The sequence below is a fragment of the Melanotaenia boesemani genome, chromosome 11 (genome assembly GCF_017639745.1).
Source record: "Melanotaenia boesemani isolate fMelBoe1 chromosome 11, fMelBoe1.pri, whole genome shotgun sequence".
Taxonomy (NCBI): domain Eukaryota; kingdom Metazoa; phylum Chordata; class Actinopteri; order Atheriniformes; family Melanotaeniidae; genus Melanotaenia; species Melanotaenia boesemani.
The window spans coordinates 19,496,233-19,522,416 of NC_055692.1; the positions used below are offsets into that span (position 1 = coordinate 19,496,233).

Here is a 26,184-nt window from a genome sequence, read left to right on the forward strand (position 1 = left end):
GTTTATTCACATTTTTGGCACCTGGACCACATTAGACCTGGTCCTGTTGGAAAACTACAGTACTTAGACTCTTCAAACCTGGACTCAAATGTTCTACACAGCCCATTGATTCATAAAAACTCGGTCTCTGATTTGTGAAACCTTTATTCTATTTGTGAAAATGCAAATTACCCCCATTTTATCACATTTTTTCCATCTGGACCACATTAGACCTGGTCCTGTTTGAAAACTACAGCACGTAGACTCTTCAAACCTGGACTCAAATATCCTTCAGAGTCCATAGAGTCATAAAAACCAAGTCTCTGATTTGTGAAACCTTTATTCTATTTGTGAAAATGCAAATTAGCCTCGTTTTGTCACATTTTTGGCATCTGGACCACATTAGACCAGGTCCTGTTGGAAAACTACAGCACTTAGACTCTTCAAACCTGGACTCAAATGTCCTTCAGAGTCCATAGATTCATAAAAACCAAGTCTCTGATTTGTGAAACCTTTATTCTATTTGTGAAAATGCAAATTAGCCTCGTTTTGTCACATTTTTGGCATCTGGACCACATTAGACCAGGTCCTGTTGGAAAACTACAGCACTTAGATTCTTCAAACCTGGACTCAAATGTCCTTCAGAGTCCATAGATTCATAAAAACCAAGTCTCTGATTTGTGAAACCTTTATTCTATTTGTGAAAATGCAAATTAGCCTCGTTTTGTCACATTTTTGGCATCTGGACCACATTAGACCAGGTCCTGTTGGAAAACTACAGCACTTAGACTCTTCAAACCTGGACTCAAATGTCCTTCAGAGTCCTTAGATTCATAAAAAAGAAGTCTCTGATTTGTGAAACCTTTATTCTATTTGTGTGCACTACAAGCGCACTGATTCTTATCTCAGTGTAACATAGCCTAAATAGTCATTTTGTAGTGCGCTGATTGAAATATGACACTGCTTCAAGTTTATAAAGAAATTACTTGGAAGAATCCACTTGACTTACCTGACAGCAGCGGGTCATGCGTCCGAGCTCATCATTCAACTGAAGTCCAAGCTCTCCGCAGATGTCCATGCGCACAATTCTCGCGCACCGTTTGCAAAACAGAGAGCACGGTTTCATAATCTGTGCTAACGGGTTGTTAAACTGTGAGCACGGTTTCATAATCCGCGTGCACGGAATCCTACCGGTCTTTATTTTTTTCACCACTGACACTAGACGGGCTCCGTAGACTCTAAATAGGCTTATAATCTTTTTAGCCAAATTATTTATGGGCTTAGTCTTTAGTGTAGTTAACTATAGCAACAATGAAGAATAGATTTTAACGATATGTACAGTATATATATGTGTGTGTGTGTGTATAGGTGTGTGCGTGTATGTGTGTCTGCGTGTGTGTGTGCGTGTGTGTGTTTGTCAAAAGGTACATTAACATGCGAAGTTTACCGACAAAAAAGTTTTTTTTTTTTACCACTTTCATATAGCACTGCACTGAGGTTTTGATGCCAAACTTAGAATAAAGGTTTCACAAATCAGAGACTTGGTTTTTATGAATCTAAGGACTCTGAAGGACATTTGAGTCCAGGTTTGAAGAGTCTAAGTGCTGTAGTTTTCCAACAGGACCAGGTCTAATGTGGTCCAGATGGAAAAAATGTGATAAAATGGGGGTAATTTGCATTTTCACAAATAGAATAAAGGTTTCACAAATCAGAGACTTGGTTTTTATGAATCTATGGACTCTGAAGAACATTTGAGTCCAGGTTTGAAGAGTCTAAGTGCTGTAGTTTTCCAACAGGACCTGGTCTAATGTGGTCCAGATGCCAAAAATGTGACAAAACGAGGCTAATTTGCATTTTCACAAATAGAATAAAGGTTTCACAAATCAGAGACTTGGTTTTTATGAATCTATGGACTCTGAAGGACATTTGAGTCCAGGTTTGAAGAGTCTAAGTGCTGTAGTTTTCCAACAGGACCTGGTCTAATGTGGTCCAGATGCCAAAAATGTGACAAAACGAGGCTAATTTGCATTTTCACAAATAGAATAAAGGTTTCACAAATCAGAGACTTGGTTTTTATGAATCTATGGACTCTGAAGGATATTTGAGTCCAGGTTTGAAGAGTCTACATGCTGTAGTTTTCAAACAGGACCAGGTCTAATGTGGTCCAGATGGAAAAAATGTGATAAAATGGGGGTAATTTGCATTTTCACAAATAGAATAAAGGTTTCACAAATCAGAGACTTCTTTTTTATGAATCTATGGGCTGTGAAGAACATTTGAGTCCAGGTTTGAAGAGTCTAAGTGCTGTAGTTTTCCAACAGGACCTGGTCTAATGTGGTCCAGATGCCAAAAATGTAACAAAACGAGGCTCATTTGCATTTTCACAAATAGAATAAAGGTTTCACAAATCAGAGACTTCTTTTTTATGAATCTATGGGCTGTGAAGAACATTTGAGTCCAGGTTTGAAGAGTCTAAGTGCTGTAGTTTTCCAACAGGACCTGGTCTAATGTGGTCCAGGTGCCAAAAATGTGACAAAACGAGGCTCATTTGCATTTTCACAAATAGAATAAAGGTTTCACAAATCAGAGACTTGGTTTTTATGAATCTATGGACTCTGAAGGACATTTGAGTCCAGGTTTGAAGAGTCTAAGTACTGTAGTTTTCCAACAGGACCAGGTCTAATGTGGTCCAGATGGAAAAAATGTGATAAAATGGGGGTAATTTGCATTTTCACAAATAGAATAAAGGTTTCACAAATCAGAGACCGAGTTTTTATGAATCAATGGGCTGTGTAGAACATTTGAGTCCAGGTTTGAAGAGTCTAAGTGCTGTAGTTTTCCGACAGGACCAGGTCTAATGTGGTCCAGATGCAAAAAATGAGATAAAATGAGGCTATTTTGCATTTTCACAAATAGAATAAAGGTTTCACAAATCACAAACTGTGTTTTTATCAATCTACATCCTGATTAGAAGATTTGAGTCCAGATTTGGATAGGTTAAGTATTGTAGTTTTTTAATAGGACCATGTTTAAAACGGGTTAAGTCTAAAAAATTAAGTGGAATTGCCCTTTACGCCTTTGGCGAATCGGAAGCTAACTTCAGCCTCGTGAATAGAATAACCAAGGGATGTAGATTCAGTAAATGGTTACATTACATAGTAATGTCACCCAACCTAGAGAATAGTAATGAACGAACAAAAAAAACTTACACCTATTATTATTATTATTAATAATAACAATAATAATAATAATAATAATAATAATAATAATAATAATAATAATAATAAATGCTATTATGTTATTATTAAATCGGCTGCCCTCGAGTTAAACCCGTTATACAGTCTATGACAATGCCTAGCATGTGTGGAGTTTTAAAAACAAATGAAATATTCTAAAACTTGACATACATACACTGATGTATTTTAATATCAGAAATACGTCCAAAAACGAGATTGTACACAGGCAGACAAATGGCCAGCCCCTGGGTCCTGGTTACTATTCTGCGCATGGCCAACAACACATGCGGCTCAGTGGAATATGCTGTTGAATGTTGTGTACTTGTAAGCTGCTTACTTTTTAAGAATTTATTTAGATAATTACATTTCCCTTTACTTATTTAAAGCGTCTCTCATCGTTCATCAATGGGAGGTATTCAGAAGAAAAAGGTAAGCGTTGATGTCCGCCAAAAGTCCGATTAAAGCAAATTAAGACAACAGCTATGAAGCTAGATAGCTAACAGAACTAGCTGGAGTTGATTTTTCTGACTGTCAAACCGTTTGGTACAGGTCTGTATTTGCAGTATTTTGTAAATGCGATAACAGAGTGGACGGTTTGTGTAAGTTTTTAACATGATCTTATGCCTTTGCCTTTCAGTTTGAGAGGGGTGCCGCAACCAACTACATCACCAGAAACAGAGCTCGTAAGAAGTTACAGCTGAGCCTCGCAGACTTCAGGTACCATTACAATTGCTAAAGGGTTTTAAAGGGGCTCCCTTTCATACAATGCCAAATTACATGATAGGCCGTTGTAATTGTTTAAACATAATAAATAAATAAAACGTTCTCGCAAGGAATCCCCTCCTTTCTTTCTGTAATTCTTTCTTTCTTTTTTTTTTTTGTTTGTTTTCAGACGGTTATGCATCCTCAAAGGCATCTATCCCCATGAGCCAAAACACAAGAAGAAGGTCAACAAGGGCTCCACTGCCCCAAGGACCTTTTACCTGCTCAAAGACATTCGCTTTCTGTTGCATGAACCAATTGTTGGCAAGTTCAGGGAGTACAAGGTACTTTAAATGGCAACAACTGTGTATTATGTATGTTATACATGCCTCATTCATAAGAAGAATATCTGTCTGTCTGTTTGCTTGTTAGGGTTGTAACAATACTAAAATTTTAAACTCACCAGAGTACTATTTTCTATACTGGGGTGTGGGGGGCGAAGAAAAGAACACTATAAAAAATAACAAACCAAGCCAAACAATGAAATAAAAATGCATAAATAAATATAAGAAAATGAATTAACATTGTAAAATAAATACATTATTTCAAAGATATATTAACTTGTGCACAAATACAGTCTTCATAGTGTTTGCTCGGTGTAGTGCAATAAATACAAAAATAATTAAAGCCGCTAAGTGCCGATGAAGGTCCTCGCCGCTTCAGTCTATATCGCCATCGTGCCCCCTGGTGAAACTCCTTGCTATGGCGCTATAGCCCTCACCTGCAGCCATGCAGGTGGTCATGCAGTGGTGTGTAGCATTGTTCAGCCCTTCTGCCACAGTCAGTGCAGCACCTCAGTTTGTGTGAAGGCTAAGCTTTCTGGAGTCATGCAGAAGTGAAATGAGGCTCTGTGCTAATGTTTTTCTGAAGTCCTGTCAAATGCGACAACTGGGTGGTTAATGAACCACTCATTAACCACTCAGTGACATATCAGATGGGTCAAAATCTTAAGGAAGATAAAGTGTTTTTTTGTGGATTTGTTTCATCGCTGTGACAAGACACCTAAGCGTCCAAAATCGTCCAAAACCGAGATAATGCCAAATTCGGATTTTTAATATGGCATTAGTGATAACTTTGTTTCTGGATACCCAATGATAAATGTAAGACTTGAAAACTATCTGAAACTATCTGCTTTTCGGAGGGGGAGAGGCCTATGGCAGCCCCTGCTGCTCATGGAGAAGAGCAAATATGTGCTTTCACATTTGTCTCCAATAATATCAAATTTGCTAGATTTGTTGCTTTTTCGTAAACAAAAAAGTCTTAGAGGAATCTGAAAACTCACTAAATATAGCGAAAAAGTCACTAAGTTGGCAACATTGTAAACCAGTGTTTCTCAGTCCTGATCCTCAGGGCCCACTGCCCTGCATGTTTTCGAGGTAACTCTACTTTAACACACCTGAGTGAAATGAATGGCTCGTTAACAGGCGTGCAAAGAACTTGATTAGGAAGTTCATTAATCTCAATCAGGTGTGTTGGAGTAGGATCACATCTAAAACATGCAGGGCAGTGGGTCCTGAGGACCTGGACTGAGAAACACTGCTGTCATGAGGTCTTCTTAAATAGTTGGATTAAGTATCAACAAAATCTAATTGCTAAAGAGTTTTTGTTTATATCAACAGATATTTGTCCGTAAGCTAAAGAAGGCTTATGGAAAAACCGAGTGGTCTGCAGTGGAAAGACTGAGAGAGAACAAGCCAACATATAAACTAGATCACATCATCAAAGAGAGGTGAGACTGTTATTCTCCACAATCAGCATATGAGGGCAGACTTGAGCTTGATAGATTTTTCTGTGTGAAGTCAAATGGGATGGTGGGACATTGTCAAAACAAGGGCATGTCAGCAGTTAGTTTCTCATTAGGGTATGAGATTGGAAAGATCATATTATGACAAATTGCCCTTCCTTACTGGTGTTCCTTTATGTGGCAGGTACCCTTCCTTCATTGATGCCCTCCGTGATATCGATGATGCCCTGTGTATGGGCTTCCTCTTCTCCACGTTTGCCAGAACAGGAAAATGCCACGTGCAGACAATCAAACTGTGCAGACGCCTCACTGTGGAGTGGATGAACTTTGTGATTACAGCTCGTGCTCTACGAAAGGTGAAGTGCAAAATAACTGAAAAAGGAACTGGTCACACAGTAACTGTAGGACTTGATGTTTGTCTGACATGACCTGTGTTTTGAAAATACACTAAACACTGTGTTTTCCTGATAGGTTTTCATCTCCATCAAGGGAATATATTATCAAGCTGAAGTGATGGGACAGCTCATTACATGGCTGGTCCCATATCAGTTCTCCCATGATGTAAGTGCAGATTGGTGAAATGCAGTCAGTGGGGATGAGCAATCAGTTTATTACTGTGGGATTACAATAAAGGTTGCCACAGCTTTGGGGCCTGAATCAGCTAACAGCATTGCCCTCATGCACACACACATATACAAACACACGCAAAGAAAAAACTACAATTAGCTCATTGGCTGCTTCCAAGTGGTTTGTATATATTATATTTATCATGGATGAGCCACATTTCTTTCTTGCAGACATTTTTCATCTCATTTTTGCTGATGAGCCGTACTAATAATGGCATTTTTGTCCACCTAATGGCAGAAAACATTCACTTAATTTAACATGTTCTATATTCTGTTGTTATGATGACTACATGCAGATAACACTAATAAAATACGCTTTAAAATGTACTATTCCACAAGGTGTAACAAGTATATATTATATGTAAAGGATGCCATATCTACTTCATGTAAAATTTCCAAAGTATACTGCAAACTAGAGATAAAGAATAATACTTTATTTTAAAACTTTCATCAGCTGATATTTGCCAAAGTCATTGTGCATCTCCAATTTAGAGAAATATAGATATAATTTCATATGAACTGAAGAACTCACACAGTTGAAACGTCGTAAAGCTAAAGTTTTTTTTTCCTCTCCTGTCAGCATCCAACAGATGTGGACTACAGAGTAATGGCAACTTTCACAGAGTTGTACACAACTCTTCTGGGGTTTGTCAACTTCAGACTCTACCATTCTCTCAACTTGGTCTACCCACCAAAGGTACTTTGGAAAATATTTCAGATATAAAATATGAATGTTTGGTCACTTAACATACCTGTTTTGTGCAAATATTTCTTCACTTGCAGCTTGACAGTAAAGCAGAATCAGAGCTGAAGGAAGATAACGAGGAGGACTATGCCATGAATTCAGAGAGCTACTCAGAGGTAAGTCACTTTTACTATAAACAGTTAAAGGCTCTGTTAGACTCTGTTATCACACAGATAACAAGAGTCCGTCCCCCTAAAATGTTCAGGTGGCATGCGCGACTTTTTTGTTCCTGCCACACTTTGTAGCTGTGTTCCTGTCATTTAATTATCATGAAAAATAATCTATTTTGAACTTTTACAAATCGCAGTTGAATCTGCACATGTTGCATCGCAGTGAACAATTAAAAAGTGAATCGGCCCACCCCTAAAAGTTTGTGTTTATTGATTTACCTGACGGATGAGGATTACAGTGTTGTACTTGTGTTTTGCTCATGGATGTTTGTGTAGTACCCTGCTGCTTTCAATTGCTCAGAGGTTTTACGAAGTTAATTGGTTGCCAGAGACACCCAACTGTGAGGTGGTACTTCAGGTTTTTCTAAGGAAGACTAGGCTGTCCTTGACTTCTGATGCAAAACTGTATATCTATACTTTGAGGCCTTTGTTGGATATCACACACCTTTTTTTTTTTTTTACTTTTAACAATGAAAATTTGCTTAACTTTAGCAATTTGTGTTGTCAGTATCTTCTTAAATCTCCATCTTAATACAGTTATTCATGACAGTGATGTTAATATAACAGTAAACACATTGGTTCTTTTCCTGTTGTTTTTGTCCATGCAGAAACTAGCAGCTCTGAGTGCCAGTCTTGCACGTGTGGTATCTACAGAAGAGGAGGAAGCTCAGCTTGACCAGTTTCCTGCTGAAGGCGTAAGAACACTTGGACCATATAATTTGCTGCATCTGCTATAGTTGTGCTAAAAATATACATTCACAACAACAACTGATTAACTAATTGGTCTCTAAAGGCAAAGGTGAAATGTAAGTTTTGTTTGTCAAACCTTTGGTGGTATCAAACTTGGGATTTACAGCTTTGTTTGGTTGCTACGGACAAACTGTTTCTCTCCTGTGAAGCTTATTGTAATGGTCTGGTTTGATGTTATCATCCATGGGCACAGTTCCAAAAAAGGGACTTTCCCAGTAACATGATAAACCTTTCTAGGAACCATGAATCCTTGCTCTACCTGCTATGCAGTAATTTCAGACTAGTTTTGGCTCTAAGAAAGTGTGCATACTCTACCTTCCAACATGTTATAAAACAGAGTGCACTGTAGAATGAAGGCATGAGTATTGAAGGGAAAAATATTATAATAGTATAAATAGTTTCTAGAAACTGGCTTTACGAATTCTGTGTCAGGTTGGGACATAAATGAATATATCTGCTTTCTACTTGTCAAAATTCCTGTTAATATCCATTAATATGTGACCATTGAGTCCAATGGAAAAATGTTAATGTGGATTCTTTCTTACATAAAATTATACCGCAGTAGGTGCAAGTTTTAATCAGTTTCTGCTCGACTCAGCATCAGTGGGAAAACAAAACCCTGGTGTATTCACTGAGGATGCAGTGGTTGGAGTAGTAGTGCTCACATTTTCTTCACAGAAATACACATCTGCCAGCTGTCATCAAGTCAGCCGTAAACTTATTCTCTATCCCTCTCCGTGGGCTGATGCCAGTACAGTCAAAACTCATTAGGTAGATTATCTGAGTTATCAAAAAGTTTGTAGTATAGAGTATAATGTCTTTTCTCCATGTTTTTTACCTACTTGTAAAAAAAAAAAGTACTTTCACCTGTTCTTTGGTAGGTAGAGGAATACTGAACTAGAAAGTTTTAGCCCACTAAGCCCTCACGATAAACCCACTATTGCATGCAACAGAAAAAGACTTTAAATGGCTTGTTTCAGCAGGCGTTCCTGTGTTTAAAGAGCCTTTTAAATTAAAGTGTAACTCCACCCCCTACTTTTTCTGTGTCCGTGTCTTTACATGCCACGTGTTGTATAGATCTTCATACATCTGTACAGCCTTGTTGATTTTTTTTGCATCAGCAGAAAGACAGACATGAAACCTTTCTGCTCCATGCTTTACTGCATTAATCTCATGCACTTTAAATTTCAAGTCAATCACACAATTGTTTTTTTTTTTTTTTTCATATTTTGATATGATTATTTTTTTTTTCCCAAGTTTGTGTCAGTCGTATCACACTGAAGACTGAATGTGTCTCTTTGATTTTCTCTAGGAGGACATGGAGAAGATGGAAGCCAGGGAAACGGAACACAAACAGCTGGAAGCCCAGAAGAAAGTGTTTGAGGGGCTCAAGTTTTTCCTCAACAGAGAAGTGCCCAGAGAGTCGCTGGCCTTTGTCATCCGGTGAGCAAGGCCTGTAGAAAACAATACCACTAGACAATTAGAAATATACATCCATATTAAACTCCAACTGATGCATATCTGTCTTCATTTTCTGTCTTCATTTAGCTTTTTTGGATTTTAATCTTATTTTCTGCATCCTATCAGGTGTTTTGGTGGGATGGTGTCCTGGGACAAGTCTGTTTGCATTGGGAGCACATACGATGTAACAGATGAAACTATCACTCATCAAATTGTTGACAGACCCAATGTTGACAAACAGTACATCAACAGGTAGAAAAACCTTTTCAGAACAATTTTGTTTATTTTTAAACTTCAATAACACAAATCTTGTACAGACATCTAAATCCTGAGCACAGGAAGTCTGCTTATTATGGGCCTCATGCATTAACATACCCTTTATAATACTTCCTTTCTCAGTTGACTGTCTGCTCCCTCAGAGCAGCGCTGTCCCTCATCATGTTTGACAGACTTGCCTTTATTTTCTGACCTCAAACACACAAATCCCACCGAAATGCAAGTTTATGTTCTGACTCTTTCATATATTACTGACTGCCATAATAGCTTACTTTCATATTCATTGCTTCTTGTTTCAGGTACTATATCCAGCCCCAGTGGGTGTATGATTGTGTCAATGCCAAAATGCTGCTGCCAGTGGAGGACTATTTCCTCGGAGTGACTCTGCCCCCTCACCTGTCTCCATTTGTTGAGGAGAAGGATGGAGATTATGTGCCTCCAGATAGACTGAAGATAATGGCCTTACAGAAAGGAGAAAAACCTGGTGTGGATTATACATTTTTCTTATATGTGCTCCTTTAGAGAAAAAAAATGACTTTCTTTATGTTATGTTAGATTTTTGTTACATTTTAAAAAACGTATAGTTTTCAAGAATATTTTTTATGTCCAAATTAGTTTTTTCTTCTTCATTTCAAATCATGAACAGAGGTTTGTTTTTCTTTCCCCCACCTCCCCTCTATTATAGCTCAAGACCAGGAGGAAAATGAAGATGAAGAGGAGGAGGAGGAGGAGGAGGAAGATGAGGAGGAGAATGATGATGAGGAAGACGAGGAGGAAGAAGCAGAAGAGGAGACCCTTAAGAAGATGGAAGAACAAAGATCCCAGGGCAAGGTAGGAAATTAATTTATTATATTTTCTCTTGACATTTGTAGTATCTTGTTTGTGCAATTTTTAGAAATTCTATGATCCGTCTTCCTGTTAGTCTTTGCAAGTCAAAGTAACACCTGGAAAAGTGAAGGCAGAAAATCAAGCACGCTTGGAGCAGGAGGAGAAGGCGGAGGAGAAACGTCTTGCCATCATGATGATGAAGAAGAAAGAAAAGTACCTCTACGACAAAATCATGTTCGGAAAGAAAAGAAAAACCAGAGAGGTGCTTTTTGTTATGTTTTCCATTGAATTCTCAGTAAGATAGTTCAGCTATGTAACATTTGTTAATGTTTGGCTGCTTGATTATCCAACAATGTTATCTAAGAATGTTACTATTGTGTAGGTGCTGTGTGGAGAACACACATGCCCAGCAATGACCTCCTGAGTTCACTAACCTCAAACATGCTGGTGTGATGGGAACAGAACATTTATTGAACAGTATCCAATCTTTTTTTAACAGGCTAACAAACTTGCTGCCAAGAGGAAAGCCTACGATGATGCTGAAAAAGCAAAGAAGAAAATGGCCAGAAAATAACTCTTCTCACGATGACCCCCTCACACTGACTTTATGTATACAACCTAATGAGATAGAGTACGTTATAGGTTGACGTCATGAAGCCTGTAAGTTTTGTGAGTTTGAGGTAAATGCACCATAATTATAGTGTATTGACCTGCAAAATTTCATACAGAAATGCAGAATGCTTGCATCTGCTAATTGTATAATTATTGATGTAAAAGCGATTGCCTTCAACTTGTTCATATTATTTCTTGTATTCTATATTGTCTGAGACGTCTTCCACTTCATTTTACTGTCTACTTTAAATGAGTTGTATTTTAAAGTAAAACCGTCTCACTTGCATCCTCAGTGATCTTCATATGTGCTTGATTTTTCAATTATTATGATTCTGACAAGACAGTCATCTCTTTGCCCTTGCTTGCAACCTGCTACATTTCTGAATGGATGCTAAAAACATGTAGATTATGCATCAAAAGCCAAGGAGTTCACGTCTGTGCAGAGGCTGAGGTCTCTGTGCAGCTGCTGTTTCTTGATGCTGTAATGATTAGCCCACACTGTCCAGTGGGTGTTGATGACGAATGAGCACTTGTCCCACTGCCTGAGAAGTCCTGTGATCCTACGGGCCAAAGGCCAGGCCAGTCATACTCTGCACGTCTTACCCTCCTCATTCAGTTGTGACACTCGCTGCCACCTCCTACCCTCCTGTCTTTACACCCAGATTTAAATTCCACACATGCCCACCCAGTTCGGATCTCAGCCTGGCACTCAGTGCGCCTGTAGGCAAAGACGCTCTGCAGAACAAAAGCAGCAGTGTTGTTTTTTCTGCATGACAAGTGTGGGATGGGCAGCGGAGATCAGTGTGCCCTCCAGGAATCCAGGCCTTGGTGTAAACGGAGATGGAGTTTTTGTGTACTTTATTGGATGAGGCGTTGTGGTCACATATTGCTACATCCTGTCATGCGGGGCCAAATAAACTTATCACTAAGGGTGGACTGTTCGTTTTATTCTCCCTTGAAAGTGTGCTCCTTTGCTCAAGAGATGTTTGAGCAGCACGGTTTTGGGCAGCACAATGAACGTTGTATATTATATGTACCGCAGCAAAAATATTGGGCTAATCTATAAAACCATTATTTGGTGAAAGAGAAATCCTGTGCCACTGGGGACAAGCTATAAAATCATAAATGACATTGTCATAGTCCAAGATGTGTTCAGATAATTGATCTATTGTGCATTTTTTAATGCACTGTACCATGTACATTCCTCCTACCACATGTATAGATGCAGTTTGCTAAACAAGCATTTCAGACAACAGCAGTCTTGATCAGCTGGAACAATTAGAACTTCTGTGCAGTGGATTTCTGCCTTTGTTCTTTTATGCCATTTCCACCCCTCCTATCAGCTTGCAGCTCAAACTACAGTGTCTACTCTCAATAGCCTTCTGTGTGAAAACAGAAAGGGGACAATACAGTCCCTCTCTTCCCTCCCTCTCTCTCTCATGCTTTTTCTCCCCGCCTCTTTCACACTGACGAGTGTATGTCCCCTGGCAAAAACCCTGACGTCAAAGGTGGCTATATGAGCGTCCCTGTAGTCTTTTATTCAGCTAGATCAGTTTCAGAATTGGAAGTTTAGGGAGGAGGCATCAGGTGTTCATGCAAATGAGGAAAAGAGAGAGAAGAGGGACAGGAAATGAATGAATGACATCCACAGCCCTGGACATGTGATCAGGTGAGCACAGGACTGTGCTTGGTCTATAACAATATGCGTATGTCAAGATCAGACACAGGAGCAACCGTCAGAGGGACATTAATGCGTATTGAATATCTGGCACTAAATGGACATGATGCAGCAGAGCAAGAAACTCCTGTACTAGTTTTTCTTTGGATTAATGCGTAACGGTAAGAAGTCTTTTGAATAACCTATTTGATGTCAAGCCAAGTATAGCTCAAGGAAAGCACTTATTCTAAATGTGCCCTTAAATAATGAGATGACACTTTACATTTGAAAGCAAAGTTGCAATCAAACATTTCCCCAGGTGCTTTACAAGTGATTCAGAAAAGCAGGAGATATTTGAGTAATGCACATGGATGTTTAGTCAAATAAAAGCATGTTAAATGCAAAACTGATCATTTAAATACAAGGTAACGTGCAGAGATAAATGTAATCTAGCCAAATACATTTAAAATTAAACTGATACATAAACTGTGATGGCAAAAAATGCAAAACTGTAATGTTATAAAGTTGCATTATGTAAAAGACAATTTTGAATAAATTGGTTTATAAGTTTACATTTAAAATTATCAATATTTGTCCATTTGTTTTAAATCCTCTTAAACAAATTGGGGGGTCGTCTGACCAGCAGGGTCAATGTTTCTAACAATTTTGTAAGGTAAAAGTAAAAAAAGGCAGCTTTTTGTTCTTCAAGTTAAATATTGGTTCATTTTTAAGAAAATTCAACATGGCTAGGCTTAAATGGTGGTAGCTTCCTGCAGTTTCCACAACCTGCTGCGAGTTGCAACAGGCTGCCAGAGGCTGCCGGAGTTGCCATGGGTTGCCACAACCTCCCAGAGCAGTGGTCATGAAAGTGGAAAGTGGTTTTGATTAAATTAAATGAAGAATCTGTTAATACTTCCAATGATTGTCATTATACAAGTGTAATCACGTAACCTTAATTAAGACACACAAACACACACATAGTCTGTCTGTCTGTCTGTCTGTCCGTCCGTCCGTCTAATTATTTCAGTCTATGTGGTTCATGACTATCTTTAGACGTACAGCACAAATTCATGGAAATCTGTGTCCAAATTTTTTCTGATAGGGTTATTCCTGTGTGATTATCATTGTCTCAGCTCAGTTATATTCCTACAGTTAAAAGCCTGTAGTAAATTCAAGACATGTTTACAAAAGGTTATATATAAATAGGCTGTAATAAGCTTGACAGCCTATAAATTACTATAAATACACGTACAATGCAAATACAAGCCTAGGCTCTAAGAATAAAACATTAATGTTTTTATTATCCTTGCCATCTGGTTTAACATGGCAACAGTTTGATATCATACTTGGTGCAGGTTGCAGGCATTCTCCTTCAGTTCACTATTCTAAAAAGTTGTCGCAGCACTGTTAAAAAAAACATCATGAATTCTGTGTTACTGTTAATGTCTGTGGTTATGACAATTTAGCCCAACAACAACAACTGATCTGGCTGACTTTAGCAACTTTCGGTAGGTTGTGGCAGCTGCAGTGATTTCAGCCTGCGGTCTCTCAGAAAAGTAATGGTAACGTCATGTCAACGTCAACTTTTTAGACCACCAATCAAACGGACAGAATCTGTCACCCTGGTAACCAGAAAAATTTACAGGCGCTTGTTCATTCGCATCCTATACGACAGAAGTGATTTATTAACAACAAAACTACAATTATTATTATTATTATTATTATTAATAATAATAATAATAATAATAATAAGTTAGTTATGAGTTCGCCAGGACCTTGTTGCTGGTAAGTAATCCCTGTTTGTAGTTTGACTGTCACTGGAACAATACAAAACTTGATCTTCTTCACATCTTAGCTTTCTACACTGTTTGCTACCTTCTAATGTAGTTCTCCGATTCCCAAATGTCAGAGGTGGTTACTAGCTACTATTCAGCGGTGGCTGAACCTGATTACATTGTTAGCTTGGACTACGTCAGTCACATTAATAACTCTGTTATGGACAGCTCGAAATATTAAACCTTGTGCAGTAAGTAAGTTTAAATCTAATATGCTGAGAAACTGTATAATCCCAAAACAACTCATGACAAATTAATGTTTTGAGATGTCTTGCATAGCAAGTGTTTTTCCCTGTCGGCAACACTTCACAATAACGGCCACAAAACTGGCTCAGCTAACCACTGAGAAACGAATCAAGGGCCAATAATTCATTAATTATTACCTCATCTTTGCATTCCTGTGAAACCAGATAGCCATTGATTATTGAATGATTACCTAATGATCAGTCATAAAATTACTGGATACCTAATCTGTGACTAATGATTATTATACTAATTATTAATTAATTATTCCTTCATGATGAATATCTTACCTGTTTTCTGGTGAGTGGGAGTGGTTCAGATAGCTACTAAATCTGTACAAACTTTTTTTTTTTTTTTACTATTTGCTTAAAGAGTAATCTTGATCAACAGTTCTGCAGCACTGAATTTGAAACTATAAATGAGTACTGTATGAGTAACTAATCACTACATCATCAACTTACCATTTGTTAATCTTCTTGTGGCCCCCTGAAGTAAAGTGAAAACTCAAAATGTGTATTTATATGAGTAACAAATTATTCACACATCATTAACTTACCATTTGTCAACCTTTTTGAGTACTTTATTAAAGTATATATTATTTACACAGCTGGTGTCTGTTGATGCTGCAGTCGGTGTTGATGGTTCTGGTGTCGGCCTTGAAGCAGCTGCTGTGGTCGAAGCTGCAGATGATGCAGGTGCTGGTTCTGAAGCTGCAGCCTGTGGTGTCATGACGAAGCTACAGCTGGTGCTGGGGAAATGGTAGGGGAGCTCGAACAGTCCATCACGTGAGGCAGATGAAGACGCCTCACATGTAGAAAGGGACTCTTGAAAGAAAACACACACACTTTTTAAGGTTATGTGCATTGTAAGATTATCTGTGCGACCTTCACTTGAACTCCTCGTAAGTATGGCGCTACCCACAAGGCTTGGGTGGGGTAGAAAGCTAATTTTGAAGCTGCTGCATGTAGGCTTCTGGCTAGAGCTGGGCGATTAAACCGAATTTACCCTTTATGACAATATATTTTTTTTGAAAATCTGAATATTTTTCCCTCTTTTATATGCACTGCAAATGCTTTCCTTGGGCTTCCATAGTTACCCAGCCCTCCCTCCACACCAGAACGGTGTTTGTTTGAAAGCACAGATATACAGTGAAGTGAGCCATCACTCACACCTGCAATCTAGCTTTGCATTCAGCCACAGTGAGTAATGCTGCTCACTTTGACGTGTAAAAGACAGCGTCAGTCCACAGACTCTCGTTAAGAGACGACCCATATCAGGGGAATTATTTGTGCAGAGAATCCCGTATGTTCAGGTTCCAGATGGAAAGAGATCACAGATGCAGTTGTGTGATATCACTCACTTACTTTCCGATTTAATACCAAGTTAAATACAAGCAAGTATTGGCAATACCGATCAGATACTTCGTAGAGAAACTTGATGTGTTTGGAAAATCACTTTCAAACCAGCCAACACTCAGGAGAAAGGAAATCATGGTTATATTTTTATATAGAATACTTTGTGACTCAAACTGAAATTACCAGTTTAATGCATAAATATATAAATGCCAAAAATATTTGAATAGTTTTGTCAACACCTAAACAAATTTAATGGGATTGAAGTTATTAAATATTTTTCATCCATATTTTTATTTTTAAAAACCCCATAATGGCTGTTTTACTGCTCCTGGAGGCATCCTTACCCACCTAATCTAGGCCTGTTGAATTGATGTGAGATGATCTCTGGGACACATATTATATCACTCTGAGCTGAACTCATTCAGCTATTTATTGTGGCATTTTTTTATTTCATAACCATATTACCATATATAACCATATATATTATATATATTAACCATATTCATAACCAATACTGTACATAACAAAACAGGATGCAATTGTCTTGCGAATGAAGGGAAATCTTGTTTGTACATCAACACAAAAACCTAAGCCTAGCAGACAGACAAGAATCACTTTCCCAAAATTTAGCATCAGTGGTACAAAGCTCTGCCTGTCCCTCTGCTCTCCTCCCCTTCCTCATCATAATTTAATTATACACTGTATTATGATTGATTCTCAGATGTTTAAGGAGGTTTGTGGTGTTCCTACTTCCCACACACATCATACTCCTCCTCTGCTTTTGATGTGTGTTTGTTATAGTTATGAAAAACAGGTGTTCTTTCGATTTGGCATACCTAGATAGAATTGCTACCCTTGGTTAATTTGCATGTGTAGCACAGAAAACTACAAATGACCCATGAATCCAGCACCACTGCAGCACTTCCACATTGTTCAAGTGCATATCTTGTATGACTAAAGCTTGAGGGAAAATGCTGATGAAGTGTATGATACTTTACTTATACTGATCCGTCCCCCTCAAGCGTTCGGGTGGGACGCATGACTTTTATCTTCCTGCCACATTTTGCAGTTGTGTTCCTGTAATTGAATTATTTTGAAAAATAACTGTTTTTGAACATATACAAATCATATTGAATCAGCAACATCGCAATGAATCGATTCAATTGTGAATCTTTCACCCCTAACGTATTGTTTATTTTGATTTAATGATTAACAATATGGTGGTTGTTTTTTCATTTAATGATTTGAGTAAACCTAGAAACTCCTCCTGTACAATAGCAGGCTCCGTAGCCTAGGCAGCAATGTAGGTTCAATTACGAGATTTTCCATGTGAATTTAATTCTCTCCATTGTAAAGGGTGGAGCTAACAATGTAGCCCTAGCAAATCATCCTGGTGGATGAGTGGGAGATTGTTTATCTACCTGTGTAACTGAGTATATGTCAGCGTTTTACCATGCTTAGTGAGAGCAGGACATTTATTAATTGCAAAAAATCACTTTGCAGTGTGGTTAGTGCCAGGATTAAACACAACACAACAAAACCTGGGCTAGTATTAGCATGCTAGGTCAGGCTAATAAACAATTCAATTCATCAGTTCCCTCTTCACACATAACAGGTTTTCAAGAAATTGTTTGGACACTCTAGTAGAGGCATCTAGGTGTTAAAAGGCATATTAGTCAGTTGCATTAAAAGCTGAAGAATTTAATCAAATTTGAAGCGGCCACAAGCTTTCCTGCAGCAGCTGTAAAATGAGCTTTCTGCCCCACCCAAGCCTTTGTGGGTAGTACCAAACCTGAAGAGTTCAAGTGAAAGTCCCACAGATAATCTTTCAACTTTGTCATGCAATCTTAAATTGTGTGTTTTCTTTCAAGAATGCCTTTTTACTTGTGAGGTGTCTTCATCTGACTCTTGATGGACTGTCCGAGCGTCCCTACCGCTGTCCCAGCACCAGCTGTAGCTTTGACACAACAACAGTACAGACTGCAGCTTCAGAACCAACACCAGCACCTTCTGCAGCTTCAACCAAGGTGGCATCTTTGACACTTACACCAGAAACGTCAACACCAATTACAGCATCCACACAGACACCACCTGACCTTTTCCCCACCTTTGATTTAATTTATTTGTACACAATGTACATAGTTTGGAATGTGCTCCTGACTTCAGTGAATGATATACTTCAATAAAGTACTCAAAAAGGTTGACTAATGGTAAGTTAATGAGTTAATGATTGCTTATTCACCAAGTACTCATACTGAGTTTTCACTTTACTGTTGATTGAGATTAGTCTTGAAGCAAACAGTAAAAGAAATTGGTACAGATTTGGTACTTTTGTTAAGATGGTTAATCTGAACCACTTACCAGAAAAGATACCCACCATTAAGGAATGAGTACTTAATCATTAGCTGTTAAATCATTAATAAATCCATTAGTCCCGGATCAGGTTTATTATATTTTTTGACTAACTATTAAGTACTCAGAGATCATTAGCCAATCAATCCGGTTTGATGTGAGTGCAAAGCTTAAGTAATCATTAATGAATCATTAGTACCTGATTCGACCCTCATTAGTTACTGATTAACTTAACCAATTTTGTGGCCCTGTCAGACAGTGTTAACACTGTCTGACATTGCATAATTACATAATAAACCCAGTGAAATTATTGTTGCTACCATGTTGCTACAATTGGGCATGTAGAAACTTATTCAGATATTACAGAAATATCAGAAATGAAAAATTGATTTACTAAAATAACTGTCAAAACTTTCAAGATAGATTTTTTTTTATGTTTTTACCATAAAAAAAGAGAAGAGAAAATAACCCAAACCCTTACTGAGAATGATGATACCAAAATCGGTCATCCTGGAATCAATGGGTTAGCGAGAGTATTATTGAATTAATCATCAACTCTAGCCCAACCAGTTTTATTTCTATGTTTTAAATAGTCTACATATGCTAAACTGAAACTTTACTGACAGATAACTTGAAATACATTTATACTCGTTTATGTGGTAATTTAGTAATATTTAATAGCCTAGGGCAGTGATTCCCGCAACCTTTTTTCCTTGGGGACCCCCTCCTGGCATATACTAAAATGCCATGGGCCCCCTGCTCCACCCTGTGCTTGAACTATGCTTTTTAGGCTTTTTTTGGTTTGATAAAAGCTAAAGTTACATGAACGACATACAGCCTTACTTTTTTCCCCTTAAAATAGGGGCAATTTGTGGACATTATTCACAATGGCTCTAATGTTCAAAGCCTCAGGAACGCCCTGTGCTCTTTGGGGGATCCCCTTGGGGTATCCCGGACCTCAGGTTGTGAACCACTGGCCTAGGCTAAAGTTGTTTAAGCATCTTCAAGTTGCTTAAACAAATCATTTAAGTTGCCACTGATAAAAGCTCTCGACAGTAATATTTATGAAGAACAGATGAAGAAGCTTGTTCTCTCAGAAGATTTAATGTGTCTTGCCCACAGCAGACCTCAGCCTTGTCCTTTAATGCCACCCATCAGAGTTGTCTAATAGAAGACAGAATGCACTTAAACTTTAAAGAGTCTTTCGTATAGCTGTGTTTTTAAGGAAATATTTGTAATAAGCTTTGATAAAGACTAAATCTTAAATGTTCACAGTTTGTATTTTTAATTGGGATCACAATCCTTCTTCGTCCTCTGGCTGAAGCATACTGCTCTGTTTCGGGGTCACACTGGATAATGCATCAAATTCCAGATGGCAGGTATTACTTTGTTACTTATGTAGTAGAGTCAGGAGCTCGTCTTACCAGAGGGGAGAGTACCGTATCACTTTGCACAGTAGTGCATAATTTATTCCCAAGGACAGCTGAGAAATACCAGTTTAGTCATTTCAAGTCACAAGGATCATTTAGTCAAGGTCATTTTGTAGCTTACACTACAATTTTAACTACGCCCTGTACTTGAAATGTCTATGAAAAAAACAAAAAAAAACAAAAACAAAAAAAAAAACAAGTGAAATGACGGAAACTGTGAATACTTGTCCTCCCTGAGGGCTCATAGTCTTTGGCTCCTTCAGTTATGGTAGACCTTAAAATATCCTTTTTGGAGGTGTTATTAACACTTACCTGTAAGCTGTTTTAACAAATCTGGTCACATTACCTTTCTGTTAGAATTACCTCTGAACCATACATGCTGTTAGCCTAGTTAAAAAAAATCTATAAATTAAAGCTGACCTATTGTTAATGGCACATACCACTAAATGATCATACATCTGAACCAACTCTCTGTCACAGACTGTTACAGTGTGCTGCTTGTTTCTGACTTCTTCTCTTGAAACCATAGATCCAGGACTGCAGTCTATATGGACTCACTTTCTATTTGTCATGTAAATTAGATATTCTGTGTATCTTTAAGGTTATCTGATTCTCCTGGACAATGACTGGCAGACAAGGGAGGCAGTGGAGGTCCATGTGCAAAGGCCTGGTCCTGGGTACATTCCTGACAACCTGCATGATCCTCCTTTACTGCCTCTCCACTCCACAGATCTACTTCACTCCACCTGAGTAAGATGCATGATGCTGCTGTACAGGGCTTTCATAAAAATATGATGCTGTTAAATTAAATGTTGAAACAGATAATTCTGTTATGTTTGAAATTATGTGCTAATTTTGAATCCGAAGTTGGGATATTGGCAGCAAAAACTTGAAGATGTGATGAACAAAAAACTTCTTTAAAAAAATATATTTTTTAAAATTATAAATACAATTGTTAAGAAACTGAGAACAAGCTGTAGTTCCTGTAAAACTCAATTTTCTTTATTTCCATTTTTAGTCCTATTTTGACTATATAAAATATTTAATCTGCTCAGCAGCAAAGGGCCACCTTTGTCATCTTTATTAATTGAAAATGTGCCGAATGTTTCAGTTGGTTATGAGTCTGAACCAGCGTATTGACTGTTTTACTTACAGAACCATTATGTTGTAAAACACGTAGAAGCTTACCCAAAACCTATATACAGTTCATCCTGAGTGGTACCGTCACAGATGAACAAGTAATCCTTAACTAGATGTTTGGATGGCCCCTCTCTTCTTTAGCCTACAGGAGGGAAAGTCAGTGATTTCCAGACCTAAGTTAAATTTCTGACTCCTTAAATATCAGCCAATCTTAAATCCCCTCAACATCAGAGAAGGTGGTGTTATTCTTAGTTTTATTTTTACATTGCATAGAGATTTTTCAGGTTAAATTTGTGGATGCAATTATTAAGAAGAAGTTTTCTTGAATGCATTCAGTTAATAACACTACAGAAATGTATTTGTTTCTAAAACAGTGCTGCATGAAGACTTAAAATATTAAATAAAATTGAATTAAATGAAGAATAAATTAAATGAAAAATACTTAATTAATCCCAGAGGGAAATTATGAAAATCACTGCCATTTAAAACCTTTTGAGCGTGCTCTCAGAAGAAAAACTTGTCATTCTCTGAAACTTTGATTTGTATTGCTTCTTGCAGAAGATGATAAAATCGCCAAAGTATTTGTAGTTTTATGAGAAACAATATTCGTTTAGTTAAATTTGCAATGCACTATTTGCTCAGTCTCACACAGCATGTCGAACCTCTCCCCATCTTTAATTCTGAAAGACTTAAAGGCTTATAATGTAATGCTTTGCTAAATAAATTAAATCTGCAAATATTTTTCCTTGTCTTATTTTTCTCTCTTCAGGGTTCCAGTACCTTACTCCTGTGCCCACCGTCCATCTCAGCTCCACCCCAAACAAACAACCAACACTTCACAAAAACCTTCTGGCCAGTTCTGTTCTCCTAAAGTGGACATCATGTTCATGAAGACACACAAAACAGCCAGTAGCACCTTCCTCAACATACTTTTCCGTTTTGGAGAGAAACACCGGTTAAAATTCGCCTTCCCACACAGCAGGAATGACTTCTTCTACCCATCCCTGTTTCAGCGCTCACAGGTTAAAGACTACAGACCTGGAATGTGCTTCAATATTATCTGTAATCACTTGCGTTTCAATGCACCGGAAGTGGCTAAGCTGCTACCAACAGACACATCTTACATCACTATTCTGCGAGATCCTGCTGAACTTTTTGAGTCATCATTCCACTATTTTGGCCGACTCGTGCCTTTAACATGGAAGATACCAGGTGATGATAAGCTGACTGAGTTCCTGCTTGACCCCCACTCCTACTTTGATCCAGAAGGCTTTAACTCTTTCTACCTCAAGAATCTGCTGTTCTTTGACTTTGGGCAGGATAACACTCTGCAGTTGGATGATCCACGGGTAGACGAAGGAATCAAATTAATCTCTGGGCATTTTCAGCTTGTCATGTTGGTGGAGTACTTTGAAGAATCACTGATCCTGCTCAAGGATACACTCTGCTGGGAGATGAATGACTTGCTCTTCTTCAAGCTCAATGCCCGCAAGGGATCCACTGTGTCTAAACTTACTCCTGAGCTGAGGGCCAGGGCTCTTGAATGGAATGCCATTGACTGGAAGCTGTATCAGCATTTCAACCAAACATTTTGGAGGAAGGTAGATGCTTATGGGCGGCAGCGTATGGCTGAGGACGTGGCAGAGCTCAGAAGGAGGAACAAGAAGATGGCATCTATATGCATTGAGGGGGGGCATGCTGTGGAAGCTGGTAACATTTACGAGACAGCAATGCAGCCCTGGCAGCCAATCGGAGAAAAGTCTATTATGGGGTACAACTTAAAGAAAAATGCGGACAAAGCTCATCGGAACTTGTGCCGTAAGATGTTGACACCAGAGATTCAATACCTCACAGAACTTGGGGTGAACCTGTGGATTACCAAGCTGTGGGGCTATGTTCGAGATCTCATTAACTTGTGACTTGACATGTAAGCCAGAGGGGCTAATCCAACACTGAAAGGCTGTATTCAAAGAAAAATTATTTAGACGGTGCAGCTGATAGACTGGTTGATCAAAAATGTTTTGCCATATTTCCTTTATCATTTAGTTAAATGCACAAGTATGTACTCGTTTGTATTATACATGATTGTGCACTGTAATGAACTGGATGGGTTTTTGGGGTAGAAAAAAAGGTTGTTGACCTCACAATCTAAAAAAATTGAGAAAGTTTCCTACTTGCAGCTGAAGCTCAGTATAGATCTCTGTGAGTCAATTTCATCTAACATTAAAATACTCTTTCTTTCAGATATGTGTTTTGTAATTGAAAAGTTAAGTAGAATATGAATTTCACAACTAATATTGTTGAAAATGAGAAATAATTTCTGTCATCCCACAATTTTAAGGCTGTGTGAATACAAAGAAAGAATTAAGCATAACTCTTAAATCACAAACTTTTATATGTTACAATACTTGGATACTTGTATCGTAAAGGGCTCAGATATAATGTAAAAATGTAAGTATTACATCCCACTTTACTGTATATGGAAGTAAAAAACTTTCCGTATTTTATAATAACAGAACCAAACACATACTTCCGTGGTGCTAGACATTGTTACATCTCATAACAGAAACAGGTTTTACTAAGCACATGACACCTTTTTAGGGGCCACAAAAGCTACATGGCATTAAAACTATAGTATTAATGGCAAAATGAAAATTTTATATATATATATATATGTCTGTGTATGTGTGTGTGTGTGTGTATGTATGAGGATCTAAAACAATGATTGTATCGTCATTTCTATTAGTTTATCAAGTATAAACATATTTGTTTGCCATTTACAAGTAACATGACAAATAACATGTTAAGAAATCATTAAATAAATTAATTTAAGCAAGTACAGCACTATGCAATCAAAAGGAAAACTATGTTCCTTATTCCTGTACTTTTCCCTGTTAATTACATTGGAATATTAATTGAACACTGCTACATGATATATCATAACAACACATGCTCTCCCCATTTATCTTGATGGGTAAATGGGTAACATGTTGGGATTGGTTTTGTGAATAAAAAAATCAAATCACTGTCAACCAGATAAGCTAAGTTCTTTCCAGAATAGTACTTTGGCTGTCTCTTTCAGTGTTAATTCACCAGCTTCATGAGCTCACTCTTTCTATTATAGCCTGCAGTAGCATGAGAAATCCAACTGATAAATGTAATATTTTCCCATTAATAATCTGTGTTACTCACTTGTGTCTTCATTCACATCCATTTACTGATATATGTTTATATGCATTCACCATTTCCTTAAGGTGTTCAGCATTTATTCATGGATTCATGTATTCTTTCATTTGCCTGCTATTTATTCCATACAATCACTGCTACCAGCAAAATATGATAATCTTTTTATTCTCAAAATAAACTGAAATGCAATATTGCATGTGTTAAAAAATATAAAGATTTCCTCTTGATCTGGTATTGTTTGATTAATTTTTATTGTCAGATATACACTAAGGAGAAAAATTGCTCTAGATCTGTTGTATAATAATGTGTGTGATCCTCCACATTCCTTTAAAGAGAGCAAAATAGCATTTCTCACTGAAATTAAAGTCAAATTTGAACCAGTAAATCTTAAACTCGTAATGAATATTATAGGATGATTGTTCTGTTCAAACAAGTTTGAGCTACAGATGATATACTAAGGCAATATTGGTATCTCACTCACCTGTAAAAGTATTTTGTCTGTTTGACAGTGTTAGAAAATCCAAACTACATCAACTGTATTTTATGTTTATTAAAATAAATGGATAGGATTATTTTATCTTTTGAAGACACTGCATTAATTTGAAAAACCTCTGTAAAAGAGTCGATAAGTTTAACTTTAAGATATTGATCTTTTGGGTAAAAAAAAATGATACTACATTTACATTATACATTGCCTGGCCAAAAGAAAAAGTAGTGACCAAAAAAAAAAAAAAAAAAGGTTACACAATAATATCTTGTTGGACCATTTTTAGCTTTGATAACAGCAGCATTCGCTGTGGCACTGTTTCGATAAGCTTCTGCAATGTCACAAGATTTATTTCCATCTAGTATTGCATGAATTTTTCACCAATAAGTTGTGAGAGAATGATGAGAGTCCAAGCCTTCTCCAACACATCCCAGGGTTTCTCAGTGGGGTTAAGGTTAAGACAGACAGATGGACAAACAGACAGACAGACAGATAGACGGATGGATGGATGGATGGATGGATGGATAGATAGATAGATAGATAGATAGATAGATAGATAGATAGATAGATAGATAGATAGATAGATAGATCGCTTTCTCTGTTTCTTTTCCTCGTCCTACTCTGATAATGTTCTCTTGTTGTTTTTTTTTTCTTTTTTTCTTTTTTTTTTTGCTTAATCAACCATGATCCACATTCAAAACACCCTCTGTGTTGATATCCAGTTGCTGTTGTGTCATGTGATGCTGTAAAACGAAATGTTGTTGTAAAGTCATGCAGCATCCTGGTTGTAAAGACAACAAAAACTACTCACATTTATAAGCTTTAAATATCTGAAAAGCAGTGGCACCAGACGGCTTCACCACAACAACCAATATGTGACATCAAACTCAACATTATCAGTCTTAGCAAATGTAACTTGCAAAACTCAAGAGAAATAGTTGGATCAGGGAAAATACTGAAATTAAATCATTTTTATTTGATTGATGTCAAACTTCGGCCTTTGGTACAACTTGGTAAAGCAAGTATATTAAAGTCTGTTGCTTGACTTTATGGAAGTGATAACCAGCCATGTCACACATGCAGACCTCTGAAGGTCTAAAAATCCCACAAGTGCCTGTTACTCTGCTAGTCAAGTTAAACAGAGGAAACCTTTAGAACAACAGTTTCCAACTTATTTTCCTTGAGGATCCCCTTTATGCAACGTAAATGTACAAATGAAATAATTTAGCTGCTACAAAACCATTTGCTTGGCAATATCACTGATTTAAATATCTCTATATGATAAATAACTGGCTCACATTCATGGATGA

General features: G+C 37.6%; 2 protein-coding genes across 3 annotated transcripts; both read left to right on the forward strand.

Annotated features, from left to right (window-relative positions):
* Positions 1-3,478: 3,478 nt before the first annotated feature.
* pes (pescadillo) lies at positions 3,479-11,481 on the forward strand. Its single transcript, XM_041999820.1, has 15 exons — positions 3,479-3,644; positions 3,853-3,932; positions 4,108-4,261; positions 5,597-5,706; positions 5,906-6,077; positions 6,193-6,282; positions 6,928-7,044; positions 7,131-7,208; positions 7,871-7,957; positions 9,325-9,455; positions 9,600-9,725; positions 10,049-10,233; positions 10,435-10,580; positions 10,672-10,839; positions 11,077-11,481. Exons 1-15 carry the CDS (start codon positions 3,621-3,623, stop codon positions 11,149-11,151), a joined length of 1,743 nt encoding a protein of 580 aa, XP_041855754.1. The 5' UTR covers positions 3,479-3,620; the 3' UTR covers positions 11,152-11,481.
* Positions 11,482-11,623: 142 nt separating this feature from the next.
* On the forward strand, positions 11,624-24,591 carry gal3st1a (galactose-3-O-sulfotransferase 1a). 2 transcript variants are annotated; one of them, XM_041999821.1, is made up of 3 exons: positions 11,624-13,028; positions 20,663-20,811; positions 21,971-24,591. In XM_041999821.1, the coding sequence occupies exons 2-3, from the start codon at positions 20,684-20,686 to the stop codon at positions 23,118-23,120; spliced, it is 1,278 nt and encodes a 425-aa protein (XP_041855755.1). In that variant the 5' UTR covers positions 11,624-13,028; positions 20,663-20,683; the 3' UTR covers positions 23,121-24,591. The 2 variants fall into 2 exon arrangements, with proteins under 2 accessions (XP_041855755.1, XP_041855756.1); XM_041999822.1 differs by having other exon boundaries at positions 11,624-12,858.
* Positions 24,592-26,184: the final 1,593 nt, after the last annotated feature.